This window comes from Gopherus evgoodei, chromosome 10 (assembly GCF_007399415.2).
Source record: "Gopherus evgoodei ecotype Sinaloan lineage chromosome 10, rGopEvg1_v1.p, whole genome shotgun sequence".
In the NCBI taxonomy this organism is placed as follows: domain Eukaryota; kingdom Metazoa; phylum Chordata; order Testudines; family Testudinidae; genus Gopherus; species Gopherus evgoodei.
In genome coordinates this window covers 26,221,531-26,240,281 of record NC_044331.1, presented here as the reverse complement: position 1 = coordinate 26,240,281, position 18,751 = coordinate 26,221,531, and the positions used below count along the sequence as shown (strand labels likewise).

The window sequence follows — 18,751 nt, the reverse complement described above, 5'->3', positions numbered from 1 at the left end:
ACCCACTGACACAGCCAGCCGGAATCAAGGGCAGGACGCTCCTTTCCCCCCTCAGTCTGCAGTGCTGCCTGGAGCCTGAGGCACGCTGCTGCGGGAGTCAAATCCCCCCATGCTCCGCCTGGCTACCGCTGGCTGGGTTCCTGCCCTGGTTATTCCTTCCCTCGCCCCCCCCGTGTCTGAGCCGTGTTATTGCTGTCTGCACAGGGCGGCAGTGAGCCTGCGCGCACGGGCTGCCTTTGCCTGGCAGAGCAGCAGCAGGACAGGCGGCAGGCAGCGCTGTGCGGGCTGCTTTGGGGCTGCAGCGGGACCAGGTGCTGGGGGGCGGCGGCGAGCCCGCAGCGACCCCAGAGCGCGGGGCAGCGCCGCGATGCGCCTTCCCCTCGGGAAGGCTCCCCAGCCTCTGGCGTAGCAGCGGCTGGACCCGGCGCGGCTTCTCCTCCGTGATGTCCCCCAGGCAGCAGGGAAAGGCGACTCACTCGAGTGCTGGGGTGAAGGCCTAGTGTCTCCAGCGCCGCTCGCGCCCGCTCCCTCTCCCGCACCCCTCCGCCGGCGATGATGGCAGAAGAACAGCAACCTGATCCCCAGCCGCCGCAGCAGCAGCAGCTCCCCGGTACCCCCGCGCCAGGGGGGGCTTTGCCAGCCCTGGTGCCCGGGCTGCAAGGGACGGAAGCCAACGCGCTGCAACACAAAATCAAGAACTCCATCTGGTAAGAGTAGCAGCAGCCTCCATGGCACGCTGAGCCGGAGATTTGTTCGTGCAGGCTCTGCATGTGCATTGCCTGAGCCCGGTGCACGCTAATAGGGCCCTTGACATTGTTTGGGGGGTTTATTTTGGGGGAAATTGTTCCTTAACGTGCACCTCTGAAACCACCCTCCCCCCCGAAAATAAATGCTAAATGTTTTTTTTAGAGCTGCAGAAAAACAGGTTGCTTAAAATCTGTAGGGATCGAAACACTCGGTGCATTTAAAAGAAAGGAGGTTGGGAGATAACTTGCACTGCATGATGGTGGTGTGTATCTGAGGAGTGGGGGATGGGGAATGGAAAATGTGTTTACTTGGCTTTGCAGAGGGAGAGAGACCCCCCCCCCACACACACAGGAAGAAGCTTATTGTGAATTTCAGCCAGACGGACCATTGTCCATAAGAATATTAATAGGCAGCGCAAAACCTGTTCATCTGTAGGATTAGTTACCGTCCCTACATGTTTTTGCAGTGTTTATTCAAGATTATAAACTATTTAGGGGAGGTAGTGGTTCTGCATTTCCTGGGAAGAACGCACCTTTTGGAAATATATATATAATATACACACACCTGTGTGTATTCAATATATTATTCTGCACACATACATGTGTATCTCTTATTTAGAGGATACCAGCATTTTTATATACAGTCAAATGTACTCAAAGCTTTGGTTGGCTATGTTTACATTCATTGTATCCAGAGATAATGGTAATTATGGTAGGTTTGTGTTAAGATAATGAATATAGCCTCACCTATTTAAGGTATTTTAATAATTGAATATTGTTTTCTGCTTATTAATAGTCTGTTTCTGATATATGAATTCGTCTCATCCCCCAATAATACAAAGTATTAATGCATCAAGGAGTGCAAATGTCATAGTAAAGATTGTATCAGTGTTCCTATTATAAGCCTCTGTTTCCATGGGTTTGCAATTAAATGTGGTTTGGGCTAAAACTTGGCATGGTGGCATGTCTAAGAATCCAATTTTTGTTACAAATTTTAAACAAAATCACCTCACAGTAAACCCACGTTCTGCTGAATTTAATATTAGTTTTTAAAAACTAGTTTAAAAAAAGTTTATTGAGTTGAGTTTGTCCTCCAAATAAAAGAATTGTTTTGAGAGTGTAGTATTGCAAGTGCCTGGCACCTGCAATATGTGGATTAAGCCCTTTGGGTACATTTTGAAAATTGGGAATTGCATATGTACAATAATTTTTGCCTTTTGCAGTATCCACATTATGGATGCCTAATAGCCAGTGTACTGATCCAGTGTTTATCGTGCTTCATACTATAGTTAGCTTTTATGGTATATTGAATTAATATGGATTTTAAAAGGAAGTCCAAAATATTAAAAATATTATTTGGGGGGTTGTTATGTAGTTAAACTGATATTTAAAAAACCCTTGGAAATTAAATTTAAACAGTAAATCACATTCTCTGTCCTAAATGTGTACACACAGCCTTTTGTTTGGTTTTTGTGTGCAGTGAGGTGACTTAAGGAGACAATATTAACTGGTGTATTTCCTGGGTGTTCTGATTGTGTTACCTTCAGATTATTCTGATTTATAATAGGTTTTTGTGGTACATATTTTATGTTTTACCCCTTCTCTTCCCATCAACATGGTATTTGGAAATCAGCTTCTCAGACAGCATGTTTACATTGCATTCAGATTAGGTATCATGTCCAAGTTGAAGACAAAATGGCTACTAAGTAAAACCTCTCCTTTAATAAGAACTTGCTTTTTAAAAAGAGACTTTGGTATTATAACATTACATTCAAAGATAGCTTGGTTTAAATATGTAACGTGTTTGAGTAAGTAACTTTTCTTCACTTTCAGTACAAAAGAACTTTATTAGCTTCACCAAATGGTGATGCATAAGCTAGTACAAGGTATCTGAAACCATCAGTGGTTTCGCCAGTACATTGTGGTTGTCTCCTCTCCCGATATGGCTTGTAGAATTAGTAGATAGTTGATTAGTTATCCTTCACATACACATTACCTTTACTTCTTGACTGTCCTGACAGCTTTCTTGACAGGTCTAAAACTTCTGCAGCACCTCCAGACAGTATCACTACTTGCATATTATACTGTAAACATATAATATGTGAAACAACTTATTTATATTAAATTTCACTTAATTTTCCAACGTTACTTTAAATTTTGTTTTTCTTGCTGTGGAGAGCTAACATTAGAAATCTTTGTATTCTCTTAGTACTGTACTTCTAGCAAGCAGTCTTCACCTGAATATCTGTCTGATTTTTGTTGTTAATATTTACTAGTGTCCTATATACTATGTTAGTGCAGATTTAGTTACTCTTATTAACCAGAAATTAAGGTAGTTTAGCAAAAGAAAGGTAGTATACATACAGTACTTATATCCTGCATTGGAAACTCACTTCTTCCTTGCTCCCAACCCAAGAATTAGTACTGTTTACAGTAAGTGGAGTGTACTGGCAGTTGATGTATTTTACAAGCTATTCTGGAGAATAGTACTAAAATGACCAGATTTCATCCTTATGGGTAGCTTTAACTTATCACTTACTGAGAAGAGTATTTTCTCCTAGGTTTTTCATTTTAGGAGATGAGTGTTTTTTAACTCCTGAAGGATTTAACACATTTAAATGAGTACCTTTCAGCATTGTTTCACTGTTTTAGCTCTTCCCTCTCCCCCCCCCCCCCCATTTGTGAGTGTAGTGGATGGACATTTTTAGTTTAAGGGATGTGTTTCTAGTATGCAAAACATATTTTCAGTCAAAATAGTATAGCAGGATATAGCAGCTACTGAAATACTGGACTTGCTGATCACAAACAAGTCTGTGCCTGTCCTTCCACTGTACAGACAAATATAAATATAGTATGTGATGTAGGCCTCTAGCAGGACAATGAGTTATTCATTATCTTAGCTCATAGTTAATTTGTTCTGTTTATTAAATTAAAATGCAGTTTGACAAAAGAAGTAACTCTTCTGTATCTAGTATCTCTTTAAAACTAAACACTGGATTAAGTTTTAGTGTTTAAGGTTCATGGCATGGTTGGCATGCATATTGAAGACTTTCAAAAGTATTTATCAGCATTTTAAGTTAATATTTTTATTCGCACTTTTAAGTGCCCATTGAAAGGGGAGGAAGAATTTCTCAGATGTTTTTAAAATAATCGGGAAGCATTAGCATTACAATCATGTCTGTGTACAGGTATGTTGGATAGTTATGGCTTATTAACTCTGGCCTGATTAAAAGATTAAGGATTCTGTATTGTCCGTCCACAGAATTGTTTTTTTCAGCTAACCCGCTTGAATGGACCCAATGAAGTGTTATCCATTTTTATTTTTTGTATCGCGTATATAACCTGCCCTGACAATTGGATATGTTCTGACAGTGCTGATGAAAAGGGCAGAAATAATATTAGACTTATTTTCCCAATGATGGATTAGAAATTTAGACTAGAAAGAACCTGTGTTTACAGAACCTAGACTCTCTGATTAATATCAGGGTTTGTAAATTGCCTTAGTCTTCCCTGGACATTGGGCCCCAATATGCTTATTTAATTTCATTGTAGATTCATTAAAGTTTTTATATTAATAGCTTTTGCCCAGATACTAAAGCGTGAGGAGGGAAAACCTTACCCCTGTTTAGCTATCTGTGCATATAGACTAATGGAATTTCAATTAATTTTTGGAGTGACAATATAGTATTATCAAATACGTTTTATTTATATATGGAGCCTGTGTACACAAATATACTGCTATGGATTTTGAGTCTACTCATAATTCCATTAGATTGCTAGAGAATGTCCTATTGGTGGAAAAAATCAGACAGTACTGGACATGCATAAAAATGATGTGGACAGAGATTAAGAAATTTGGATTGCAAACGAAGAAAAGTATTTGCTGACATTCTGCACTATGTGCAGTAAACAGTAGCCCTAGTGATTTTAGGCAATTTCAACCCTCTCTTACTACCCAATTCACAAGGTACAGTTCACATCCTATAGCTAGTGGAGGTTATTATGTTTTCTTGATCCTTATATTGATTGGCGAAAATTATTAAATTAAATCCTTTTTTACTGTTGCTGTAAATTGTTTTCTATTGTTTACATCCGCACGTGTAGTCAGGCCCTGGGTTTGCTTACCTAGCCTAGATTCCAGCAGTTCATTTTTGTCCTTAAGGCATCTGCTATGATTTGGATTTATTAATTCTGCATGAGAGGTGAAGGCTTTTTTTTCCCCATGTCAGACATGAAAACTGCACTGAGGACTAGTGTGGAGTTTAGAACACAAAGCATTTGCCGTCTGTCTAAGCAGCACTGGATGTGGGCTTCTGATCATAATTTTGTTCTCAGATCTGTCTTTTAGTTAGTAATATGGTGCACTATGCCAAGACTGCATGAGCTGGGCTGCTCAGTGGCAAACTCCAATGTGTGGTAGGGCCCAGTTTAAGTCCCATTGAAGCCAGTGGGACTTGAATTGGGTCCTTGTTCATTTTAGACTCTTGTTTTTGTTCTAAGAAACTAGGCTGGACTTTATATCAGTTGTTCCTAATCTCTTGAAAGCACAGCCCCTCTTCTGGAGAATGAAACAAGTCATGCATCCCCTGCAATCACACCTCTCTTAATTAATATGTCTTCTGCTCATACATTGCAGATAACTCTTCATACCCCGAGCTTTGGAAGACACTGGTGTGGGCCTTCAGAATTTGAATCTCTCCTTTTTTGCATGCTTTGATGAGCAGTGAAATAATTAAGTGTTGACATTTAAAGAATCACTATTGAAATGAATGGGGCAGTACACACCTCAGAGTTATTATTTCAGACTCTGCAAACTCTGGCTCAAACATGTTTGACAGATTTCTTCTGCAATCATGGTGGCTAAAAGCTATTGGGGACAGAGGGAGAAATGCTGAAACTTTGGAGAACAGTTTAGGAGTTTGTCAGCAGGTCCTTCCACATCCAGCTACTCCTTCATGCCTGCTCAAGGAGAATCTGCCATAATTTGGGAAATATTGTTATTTATTATATAAAAGCATCAAAACTAAATTGTTTTAATCCAAAGGGGAAAAAAATTAGTATAGAAATAAACTTTATCAGCAAGATACTCTTAATTTCCCCCATCCACTAACTTGGTATTTCAGTGCTCGGGGGCTTGGTCTCTCATATTTATTGGAATTTTGTATTCATGGTGACTTTTTGTATATTTGATTGTTAAATCTACCCCCAAGTTAAATCTACCAATACAGCAGGCCAAGTTTATCCCTGGTGTAAGTCAGTGGAGTTATATTGGGGATGAATTTGGTTCAGTATCTAGGTTGCATTAGTCTTGCTGTTAGGATATTGATATGCTGCTAACGACATGGGTCGTCAACAGCATTGAAGCAGTACAGCTTCACAGATACCCTGTAAATACAAGGGACTACAGCATACATTAAAATGTGTACTTGGCTAATGAGTAAGAAGACTTATCTGTTTGAGTTTTGCTTCCTAACCAGAGTATTGATAAAAGTGCAGATTGGGATTTTGAAAGGACTGGAGTTAGGAGCAACACATTAAATTTCAATAATATTTGGATACCTAACTCCCTTAGGGTCCTCCGACAATCCCAGCCAGAGTACAGATCCTCTGCATCTGGAAGGAGATAGGTGTAACAAACATAATACTTTGAAACGGTGCCGTGTCTGTGCAGACAGTATCTGAAGACTTCCATGACTTGTAATATTGTGTGTATCTATGTATTGTTTTTGTCTGATTGAGCTCTGTGCAATGCAACGTAGTCCAAGGCCCTTGTAATACCTAGCCACTATGGGACAAAGAAAGAAGTAAGTGAAAGGGATTGTCTAATGACTAGAGTAGAGAACTGGAAAGTAGGTTACTTAGCCTCTGTTGTGTAGACACAGCCCATGCCAGCATAGCTGTGTGTTCCCATAGTTGTGCTGGCATAACCCTGTAGAGTACATGCAGTCTATACCACTGGAATGGGTTTTTCCATTGGTGTAGGATCACCTTCCCATACAAGGGAAGCCTCCTTCTGTCAATATAGCTATGTCTACACAGGGAGCTAGGTTGGCACAGCTGTTTTGGTCAGGGGTATGGTTTTTTTGTTCAGACCCTGGCAAATGTAGCTGCATCAACCTAATTTTTAAGTGTAGACCAAACCTTTGGTTATTCTTCTAACTCTGTCACTGTTCCTGTAGTCCTTTATGTGACCTTGAACAAGTCATGCCAATGCTTGTGCCTTAGTTTTCCTATATATAAAATGGAGATGTTTACTCACCTTTGTAAAGTACTTTTGAGATCTTCAAATAAGAGGTACTGTAAAATTGCCAAGTGTTATTGTAGCTAATTCAGTTTTTCTTGGCTTTGTGGCTCTTCTGTCATAGGCTGTGTGGGGAGACTTTCCTGTCCAGAACGTATTGCTGTTACTGTATACATAACGAATTGTAGACTGTGTACTTTTTAGGACACTGCATGCTGGCTGCAATGTGGGTCAGCCTGATCAGTCCTCTCTGGCTGGAGTTATCTGGGTGTAACTGCTTGTTCTCTCCAGATTGGGTAGGCACATCTGCCTGTCACCCTTTTACCTTAGTTGGGTGTGGAAATGGGTGTTCCATTCTTGATCAGTGAATGGTGGTAGCCTGCCCCTTGACCATGAGAGCTGGCTAGCCCCACATCTGTCATGTAAAGGGGGAGGAGGTGGAGAAGGGAATACCTTCTTCCTCTTCAGCACTCCTGCTCATCTAAAATGTCTTCCCTCATTTAGCTGGTTAAGAAAGTGCTTGCTCTGCCTCTTACAATGGCAAGGAGCTGCTCTTGGCAAACTCTGCATCCTCAACATCGCTCCCATCAACAGGTGCAGCCTGCGACTCTATCCTTAGGGAATTGGCAAACTTAACTGCATAAATGGCATTTGGCCTGCAAAGGTGGGGGCGGGGAGAGCGGAGTAAAGGAGAAGAAACTTTTCAAAATGGGGAGTACCCACCAGGCCAGGGGAGTCTATCTAAGTCTGGGGGCATTTTTTTACGAGGTTAGAAGATAATCTGAATAAAATAAAAACTGACCTTTATGTAACCTTTGAGAGCGAGCTGAGGTTTTATAAAAGATCCTGACTTTCTGAGTATGGCAGAAATAACTTTGCAGAAGTGAGCCATTGAAAAGCTGCCTGTAGGAGAATCAGACCTAGCCTTTTTTACATTTATTTTAAACACTGTGAGCTAATGAAATGTATTGAAAAAACATATTCAAATCATAAGAGATTTGGCAAAAAGGCACTACTGTTAACTTCATTTAAAATATATAGGAGACATTAAATTGTTGACCTCACAGCATAAACATATATGATTTCCATTTTTCATAAACATTTCACTTTCCACCACAGGTGTTTTCTTTTTCTCTTTGTTGCAGCAAGTCAGACGGTGCAACATTGTAATACAGAATACATTTCTAATTCATTTTTAATAAGCAAAGAATTGTCTGGACTCTCATCTCATCTGATACCTCCCTGAGCCTTAAAGGCCAAATTCTCTGTAAACTGGTGCAATTCAGTTGATTTCATTGGAGTTGCACCTGTCTGTATGCCAGTGGGAAGTCTGACCCCAAATCTTGATATACGTTTTTAAAAATACTCCCAGTTTTGTTTCCAGCTGCTGTATAATTTAATAAAAAATATACTGCTACTGGAGATTGTAATGTTTAATTTTAAATTGGTCTGACCAGAATTGCATGGATAGTATTGAAATATTTTTGTCCTCCTGAAAGAGGGGATTGCAGCTTCCATGACTAATGTATGTTGCTTTCCTTCTTACCCTAATTCTGCATATTTTGCCAAACAGAAGTATTTGGAATTGGGGTAGAGCTGCAAAATTCAGATCAGGATCCAAATCTGGGTTTTTTGTTCAGTCCATCCCTCGTGTTAATTAGTTTATTTAAAGTAGTTCTAAGAAGCTGATACAGCTGCAAAATAGATAGATGGATACAAATACATACATTGACTTTACAAAAAGGCACCCATTAGAATATCTCAGGGCGCCTAATGCAAAAAGTCTCACAACAGTGGCAAATTTTAGTTGACCACATTCAGCATAAATCAAAGGAATAAATAAAAATGCATCAGTCCTGCCATTCCTACTGACAAAATTCTACCCCTAAGGTCAACAGAAAGGAGCTGTTCCAGACTTACAAGAGAAGTGAATTTTGGAGTTTTCCAGAAATACCCTGCTACCAGCCTCCATACTTTTGAGTGTTGGAACTTCTTGCTCTAGTCCCTCAACAGATCTTCATTGGGGAAGAATGTAGGGAGAGAAGCCATTTCTCAGGTTTTAGGTTCCAACCCTTATAGACCTTTATTGGTTAATAGGAAAACTTTGAATTTACCTATAAGCAAATAGGAAGCTAGTTGCCAGCCATCAGATTATCAGTGAGCTTTTACTGACTACCAGCAAGAGCTCCACTTTCTACCTGCTAAATCATTAAGATGGCTAAAAACGATTTCAAAGCTGTCAGATACTATTTCCATGTCATTATTTGCTATAATTGCCATAGGTATGTTATACAAGTGAAACAGGATGGGGAGGTGGTCTGTGCAGTTTTAGATGGGAGGGAGGGGGTCCATGAGTAGACCTAAGATATGGCCCCTGCTTTTGAGTAGGCCTATCCCTTGCTGTGAAGCACAAATTTCATTGCCGACTTTCTGAAGCTGGAGCTATTTAATTATTCAGATTGGCTAATTCTTGAATTTAGTATAGCAAGAATAAACTCTGTGTACACAAACAACATTTTTGCAGGTATTAAAACTTTGTGTAATTTTAACAATTCTGAATACTAAAATTCTGTTTAGTATATTCCTATCAACGTCAGAGATTTTTTCTGGATAAAAATTGTTTACATATTGTAGGTATGAAATAGGTCAGTTGCGGGTTTTCCCCTTTGTGGTCAACAGTGACTGTTCATGCCAGACTACTGTAAGCTTGTTTCTAGTGGTAATGTGTGCAGTAAACTAGGGGAAAAAATTGGTTGAACAACCCCTTCTTTATGATGTGCATCTGTCTTTAATGGTAATGATGTTACCAGGAGGATCGTTACCTTTAAAACTATCTTCAGTTTTTCAGTGTATGTACTAAATAATTTGCTGTCAGAGTTATACAGGGATTATTTTCTTTCCTCAGGTGAGCACAGAAGTCAATGTTTTGTTTCTCCTGTATTGGTTTGAGTCAAAATTCCCTGAACCAGCAAAAACAAAGAACTGGGAAGAAAAGCACAATCTAGGAAAGAGAATAAGATAAAGAGTGTCTGAAACTATAACTGAGAAATTAAATAAAAATAATTTTGAAAACTTTTAACACAAAAATCCAATATACATCTGAACTAGTTCGCTTGTGCTTATTAAAATCATGCCGTTTGTTGCATAAGATAACTGTAGAAAATTAAAGCTTGATTTCCTCCACTCTGTTATTCTTTAAGCAGAAATGGGTTGTATTCTGTTTGATCACTGCAGTTTCAGTTGGATACTATAGTACACAGCCAGTGTGCCGTCTACATAGTTAAACTGTGGTTTTGTACAAACTTCTTACATTTCTTATACCTGTATCACTCTGAGTATCTTATTTAGTTTAAAATACTACTTTAATGCTTTTCAGATTCATTTGCACTATAATAGATGTGTCTCATCTGGATTCAGGTATCCGTACAGAGTTAAAACTATGATCGTTGCAGTAAAATGATGATGTGCTGGCTTCAGAAAAGGAGTAGGTGGCCATTTTGGCCTTACGGAACTTCCCATTAAGGCTTCATGTAAGTGACTGGAGCTGTTGCATTAGGACCAAATTTTTAAAGCTACTTACACGTTGCTGCGGTTAGCATCGCAATGGCTAACTGATTGAGGAGCCTAAATCTCAATTTCAGAAGGGGTTTATGCCTCCCTTTTGAAAATGAGACTTAGGCTCCTAAATCAAGTAGGCATTGCAACACTGAGCCCAGCAATGCCTAAATACCTTTAAAAATCTGGGCCTTATAACTAAGGGATATTTTTGGTACATTTGGACTAGCCCTTTGGTTGTTTGGACTGTATCCAGAATAGGAGTAAATTGGTGACAGTGTGTGCCCTCTCTGAGGACATAAAATGTGGCATCCCTGCAGGTTTTATCCTGTCTTCATGTACGTATGATATGATGTATCTTTTCTTACTGTGGATTAGAATATCAATCGGGTGTTTCACAATTATCTTGCCTGATAGACCTTTCAAGCCCAATTTTCCCCCTAGAGGTGTGCTTGGTTGATATTCCCGCTCGTTGTCAAGATGCCTCATTTCCAAAAAGAGAAGTCTGGTTGCTTGGCTAGGGTTCATATCTTCACTTAAGGGAAAGCTTGAAAGTAGTTATAAAGTTTGTCATTATTTTTTGAACACATCCTTTTGATGCTCAGCCAGGTGGTTCAGACATGGAACAAAATGTTCATTTTCAGATGAGAAATATATATGGGCTGCATCCATTCTCCAATGACTTTGTACCAGCAACATGTGCAGTTGCCACTATAAGGTGGCACTACCTCCCTGATAATGCAAGGAGTAGCAGCATATTGCTGCCCATCCCAGTTACATTACACTAGTAGCTTATAACAGTGACTATATATTTTTTTAAATTTAAAGCCAGCAATTGCTTAGGTACATTCAAGAGCACCACCTAGTACTACATCCGGCAGGAAACCTGTGCTCCAGCAGCACCTGCTTTGGGTTGGCAGAAGTTTGTGTTACTGATGCAGTGGTTCCTAGTGTCTGTAACTTGTTCCTTCTGAACATCTTCCACAGCTGCTCCTTGCCTGTGTTCAAAAGTCATCTGAAAACACTACTTGAGCACTTTTTTCTGTTTTAATTTGGCAACCCCTCTGCAGGCCTTCAGCTTTCCTTCTTAAAAAATTGGTACCATATTAAAATAGAGATCAAAAGCTGAATTTCTTTATGCAGCATTTTGGGAGGGAACACTATAGAGATAAGTAATAACTTAGTGAGGTTAAAGGCACATGAGGCCCAGAACTTGCAGTCTCTAAACTTTATCTGGGGTAAAGTGTTCTGTGGATCAGACTGTAAGCACCCTTTAAAAAAAATCTGCTTTGATTATATTGTTAATGGTAATGTTGGATGCCAACTCCCTTTTCTCCAAAACAAGTCAATGTTTTAGGATTCAGTGTCTGGTTCTGTTTGTTTTGAATAAATATCCCAAGCTGACTCAAAGAGCCCTGATGTGTTTAATAACTGTAAGGTTCTTGGGAGGCTACAGGCCTGCTCCAGGTGCTTTGCAAGAACGAGGCCCACACACACTGTGAGTTATTGGCTTTAATGAAGGTAAAGTGACACACCCGCAACAGGGACTCCTGGCTTTGCTGTCATGGAGGCAGGGAACCCAGCGCACTGAAGCTCGGCCTGGTATGGAGTCCAAAGGCAGGACCAGGACCATGCAGATATATATATATATCAGAAAACAACTCATACATAAGCAAATAGGGACTTTCCACAGGCCGTGTCCGCCCCTTGGCCAGAGGCCATGCAAAGTGGTTCTAACCAGTTGAAAGCGAATTATAACTGGCGTGCCGTGTCCTACAGTGACCGGCCGCCAAGAAAGCAGAAATACCCTAGCTAGGCCGTAACACAATCTTCCGTGGTTCCCTACAATAACAAAGAAGTAAAACATTTTAAACTTTCGGTACTATGGATGACACTACGTGTTGCAGTTGAATGGTGATTCTTTGTTAAGGAAAGGTGTGTATAAATGCATTGCCAATACTCGTATTTTAAAAATGGGGATCCCTACTACCAAGGGATAAACTTCTGATGTAAAATCTGAAAATTGCCTCTTTTCTGTACAACAGCCTCAATGATGTTACCAGCTTTAGGATCAACCTTGAGGCATGCCACCACTCTAAGGCCTGGTCTACACTACATGTTTAAACCGAATTTGTCAGCGTTAAACCGATTTAACGCTGCACCCGTCCACACAATGAGGCCCTTTATATCGATATAAAGGGCTCTTTAAACCAGTTTCTATACTCCTCCCCGACGAGAGAAGTAGCGCTGAAATTGGTATTCCTATATCAGATTAGGGTTTGTGTGGCCACAAATCGACGGTATTGGCCTCCGGGCGGTATCCCACAGTGCACCATTGTGACCGCTCTGTGACAGCAATCTGAACTCGGATGCACTGGCCAAGTAGACAGGAAAAGCCCCACGAACTTTTGAATTTCGTTTCCTGTTTGGCCAGCGTGGAGAGCTCACCAGCATAGGTGACCACGCAGAGCTCATCAGCACAGGTAACAATGCAGTCTCCTGAGAATCGAAGAAGAGCTCCAGCATGGACCACACAGGAGGTACTGGATCTGATCGCTATATGGGGAGAGGATTCTGTGCTAACAGAACTCTGTTGCAAAAGACAAAATGAAAAAACATTTGAAAAAATTTCCAAGGCCATGATGGAGAAAGGCGACACTAGGGACTCAATGCAGTGCAGCGTGAAAGTTAAGGAGCTCAGACAAGCCTACCAGAAAGCCAAAGAAGCAAACGGAAGGTCGAGGGCAGGGCCGAAAACACGTCACTTCTACGCTGAGCTGCATGCAATTCTAGGGGGATCCGCCACCACTACCTCACCCCTGTCCGTGGATTCCAAGGTGGAGGTGGTAATCTCAGCCATGGCTGAGGATTCTGCGGACAGGAGGAGGAAGAGGAGGACGAGCTTGCAGAGAGCACACAGCAGTCTGTTCTCCCCAACAACCAGGAGCTTTTTCTCACCCAGACGGAATTGCCCTCCCAAGCCACTAGCCCAGACAATGAAGCCATGGAAGTGACCTCTGGTGAGTGTACCTTTTGTAAATATAAAACATGGTTTAAAAGCAAGCTTTTTTTAATGATTAATTTGCCCTGAGGACTTGGGATGCATTCGTGGCCAGTACAGTTATTGGAAAAGTCTGTTAACATGTCTGGGGATGGAGCGGAAATCCTCCAGGGACGTCTCTATGAAGCTCTCCTGGAGTATTCCAAAAGCCTTTGCAGAAGGTTTCTGGGCAGCGCTGCTTTATTCCCTCCTCCATGGTAGGACACTTGACCACGCCATGCATGTAGCAAGTAATCTGGTATCATTGCATGACAAAGCCTAGCTGCGTATGGTCCCGGTGATTGCTGGCATTCAAGCAACATCCGTTCTTTATCTCGCTGTGTTATCCTCAGGAGAGTGATATCGTTCATGGTAACCTGGTTGAAACTCAGGAATTTAAATAAGGGGACAGAGATGGCCATTCTTACTGGGCTGTTTGCGTGTTGCTTAAAAGAAATCCTTCCTTGCAGCCAAGCGGGGGGAGAGCAGGGGGGGGAATGGCACTGAGCTTTTTCGCGTTTGGCTAGCAGGGATCTTTCTTGCTACCAGCCACGCAGTGGGGGGCAGGGGTGTTTAGCAGTGGTCTTCCATGATACCAGCCACGCAGTGGGGGGAGGGGTAAAGCGATCATCCCAGAGAATTGGATGGGGGTGGTGGTTTTGCTGCTGCATGTTAACAGGAAAGAAGCAGCACTGAATGGGATTTGCTTGGTATTTGGGAAAGGAGGGCACTATGTATATGAAGGCTGCAGAAGCTGAAAGACAATGGCTTACCATGGACGCGTGCAAGCTGAATTCTGCTGCCTGGACCTGCATCTGTGAGATCTCTAACACCAGAGCTGCAGGCACTCAATATGAAGATGCAAAATGCGACCTTGTAGTGAAATCACATGTGCTATGTAAGGTGAATAGTGTTATTCACTGTGAAAGAGTATAAGCATTGTCCTATGAAATGTATCTTTTTAAATACTTCTCTCCCTTTTTTCCCTTCCTCATGCAGCTGCAAATTTTTCAAGCCTTCCTACTCCATCCCGAAGGCTATCTCAGATAAGGCGGCGGAAAAAAAAGATGCGAGACGAAATGTTCTTGGAAATCATGGAAGTGACCCGCCATGAAAGAGCTCATCTGAATGAGTGGAATGACGTGGTATCAAATTACAGGAAAGATGCCAGTGAATGTGAGGATAGGAGGGACAAACGTGAGGAGAGGAGAGACGCTCGAGATGAGAGGTGGCGGCAGGAAGATCAGAGGTGCAGGCAGGAAGATCAGCGGTGGCAGGATGCAATGCTGGGGCTGCTGCGTGATCAAACTGACATCCTCCGACATCTGGTGGAGCTTCAGGAACAGCAGCAGGGTCACAGAGTGTCGCTGCAGCCCCTGTGTAACCACCCTCACCATGTTCCATATCTTCCTCACCCAGACATGTAAGAACGCGTGGGGGAAGGCTTTGTGCACCCGCCCACTCCTCCCCCATGGACAGCCCAACCAAAAGGCTGTCATTACTTTGACATTTTTTTAGTGGCCTTTTCCTTCCCTCCTATCCTCCTTCCAAACCACACCCAGGCTACCTTGTCAGTTCTCTCCCTCTTTTTATAATTACTTAATAAAGAATACATGATTTTTAAATTATAGTGACTTGATTTCCTTAAGCAAGCTGTAATTGAAGGGGGAGGGTGGGTTACTTACAGGTAATGAGTCAATCAAGGGGTGGGGTTCATCAAGGAGAAACAAACACAGCAGTCACACCGTACCCTGGCCCGTGATGAAACTGGTTTTCAAAGCTTCTCTGATGCGCACCGCTTCGTGGTGTGCTCTTCTAATCACCCTGGTGTCTGGCTGTGCGTAATCAGCCGCCAGGTGATTTGCCTCAGCCTCCCACTCTGCCATAAAGGTCTCCCCCTTACTCTCACAGAGATTGTGGAGCACACAGCAAGCAGCAGTAACAATGGGGACATTGGTTTGGATGAGGTCTGAGTGAGTCAGTAATGTGCACCAGCGCGCCTTTAAATGGCCAAATGCACATTCTACCACCATTCTGCACTTGCTCAGCCTGTAGTTGAACAACTCCTGACTACTGTCCAGGCTGCCTGTGTATGGCTTCATGAGCCATGGCATCAAGGGGTAGGCTGGGTCCCCAAGGATAACTACAGGCATTCCAACATCCCGAACTGTTGTTTTCTGGTCTAGGAAGTAATTCCCTTGTTGCAGCCGTTCAAACAGAGTAGTGTTCCTGAAGATGCGAGCATCATGAACCCTTCCCGGCCATCCCACGTGGATATTGGTGAAACGTCCCTTGTGATCCATCAGTACTTGCAGCACCATTGAAAAGTACCCCTTGTGGTTTTCGTACTGGGTGCCCTAGTGCTAAGATAGGGATATGGGTTCCATCTGTCTCCCCCCCACAGTTAGGGAATCCCATTGCAGCAGAGCCATCCACTATGACCTGCATGTTTCCCAGGGTCACAACCTTTCGTCGCAGCAGCTTAATGATTGCTTTGGCTACTTGCATCACAGCAGCTCCCACAGTAGATTTTCCCACTCCAAATTGATTCCCAACTGACTGGTAGCTATCTGGGGTTGCAAGCTTCCAGAGGGCTATTGCCACTCGCTTCTCAACTGTGAGGGCTGCTCTCATCTTGGTATTCTGGCTTTTCAGGGCAGGGGAAAGCAAGTCACAAAGTTCCATGAAAGTCCCCTTACACACGCGAAAGTTTCGCGGCCACTGCGAATCATCCCAAACCTGCAAAACTATGCGGTCCCGCCAGTGTGTGCATGTTTCCCAGGCCCAAAATTGGCATTCAATGGTTAGAACCTGCCCCATTACTAGCAGGATCTCCAAAGCACAGGGGCCCGCAGTTTGAGAGAATTCTGTGTCCATGTCCTCATCACTCTCGTCACCGCGCTGCCGTAGCCGCCCCCTTCCCGCCTGGCTTTGCAGGTCATGGTTCAGCATAGACTGCACGAGAATGCGCGAGGTGTTTACAGCGTCCATGATTGCGGCCTTAATCTGAGCAGGGTCCATGCTTGCTGTGCTATGGCGGTTGCACAGTTCACCCAGGAAGAAAGGCGCGAAATAGTTGTCTGCTGCTTTCACGGAGGGAGGGGTGAGGCTGTACCCAGAACCACCCGCGACAATGTTTTTGCCCCATCAGGCACTGGGATCTCAACCCAGAATTCCAAGGGGCGGGGGAGACTGCGGGAACTATGGGATAGCTACCCATAGTGCAACGCTCTGGAAATCTACGCTAGCCTCGGTACATGGACGCACACTGCCGAATTAATGTGCTTAGTGTGGCCGCGTGCACTCGACTTTATACAATCCGTTTTACAAAATTGGTTTATGTAAAATCGGAATAATCCCATAGTGTAGACATACCCTAAGTGTTAAGCAGTTTTATTCCAATCCCCAGAAGGGGTTACCTTACCATAGAACAGTTCTTGTTCTCCAGAGAATGCTGCAACCACGATCAGAGAAACAGATTGCCTTATCCTCATTGCTGTTCAGAACTCTGCTGTAACGTACTGCCAGTCCCAGAAATTAAAAAAATCATGAGCCAGACCCCCCCCAAAATGAGATTGGCTCTAGCATGATGAGCCTTTTTTCACTGAAATGGTTTAAGCCACCAGTACTTGTGCAACTTTGAATAAAATGATGTTTGTGGCAGGTAGTGCTGGAACTCTCACTGGAAGACTATCAGATCAGGGTCTTATTGTGCTAGACATTGGATAAATACATAGTAAGAGCAAATCCCTTCCCTAAAGAGTTTACAAGCTAGTGTAGACCATGATGGTAAGATTATGATGTAGGAGCTGGAACTGGGACTACCAAGCTCATATGGAAGCCAAACATGCCTTAGAGTTGAACAGGGATTCACACTGGTGACTTTACAAGTGAAAGACTGTATCTCATTTGCAATGCCCTAAGGCATTTAGTCCCTGCAGGTGCTAATGTTGCACCTTGAGAATAAGGCTGGCTTTCTGGAAAGGTAACTTTACTATGGCCTTGTCCACACTACACAGTTTGTACACAATGCAATGCTCCTTCTGCTGACAAAACTCTCCTGCTTTGCCTACAAAATAAAACCACCTTGATGAGAGGTGTAGAGTTTTTTGTGGCAAAGTTATATCAATGAAGTGTCAGTGTGGACACCGCGCTTGGTTATGTCGCTGTAAATGGCTTCCAGGAGGTGTCCCACAATGCCCATCCTGACCACTCTGGTCAATAGTTGGAACTCTGCTGCCCTGCACCCAGGTACACAGGCATCTGCCCCTCCCACTCTGAAGGCCTAGGAATTTTTGAAATTCCATTGCCTGTTTGCTCTGTGTGGAGTGGTCACATCACATCTTCCCAGCTGACCATGGCAACTCCATATGGCAAACGCTCTCCTGCTTGGAGCACACCTAAGTTGTTGGATCTGCTAGCACTGTGGGGAGAGGAGGCTGTGCAGTCCCAGCTCCACTCTAGCCGTAGGAACTTGGATACCTATGGTCAGATTTCTTGTGGCTTGTTGGATAAGGGCTACAAACGGGACATGCATCAGTGTCATGTGAAGATAAAGTTGCTGAGGCAGGCATACCAGAAGGCAAGGGAGGCCAACCATTGCTTTGGTGCTGTGCCAAAGACCTGCTGTTTCTATAAGGAGCTGGACGCTATCCTTGGTGTCAACTCCACTGTCAAGAGCCCTGTGGCTACATCGGCAGGGCTGGAGGTGGTGGACAGTTGACTCAACACCGAGGACAAAGTCATGGATGATGAGGTTGAGTTGGAAGACAGTGTGGAGTCCGTGGCAGGGTCATCTGGAGGCGCCGCAAGTTGGGACCTCATTTCCACTCTGGAGAGGTCTAGCCAGTTGGTCTTCGGCGCACATGATGCAGGAGAGGAGAGCCTTGGGTAAGTGATCTTTTTGAGTTGCTGCTGCTCGGTTGTATTCTAGAACCATAGGACTGTACGGGACCTCAAGAGGTCATCTAGTCCAGTTCTCTGCACTCATGGCAGGACAAAATATTGTCTAGACCATCCCTGACAAGTGTTTGTCTAACCTGCTCTTAAAAATGATGGAGATTCCACAACCTCCCAAGGCAATTTATTCTAGTGCTTAACCACCTTGACAATTAGGAAGGTTTTCCTAGAGTCTTAACCTAAACCTCCCTTACTGCAATTTAAGCCTAT

General features: G+C 43.0%; 1 protein-coding gene across 1 annotated transcript in view; it reads left to right on the top strand.

The window, feature by feature from the left end:
- The first annotated feature begins 243 nt into the window (after nt 1-243).
- RFX7 (regulatory factor X7) overlaps nt 244-18,751 on the top strand; it is a 116,485-nt gene continuing 97,977 nt past the window's right edge. The window contains exon 1 of the mRNA XM_030579162.1: nt 244-707. Coding sequence (XP_030435022.1) covers nt 553-707 — 155 coding nt within the window. The 5' untranslated portion in view covers nt 244-552. The remainder of the gene's footprint in view (nt 708-18,751) is intronic.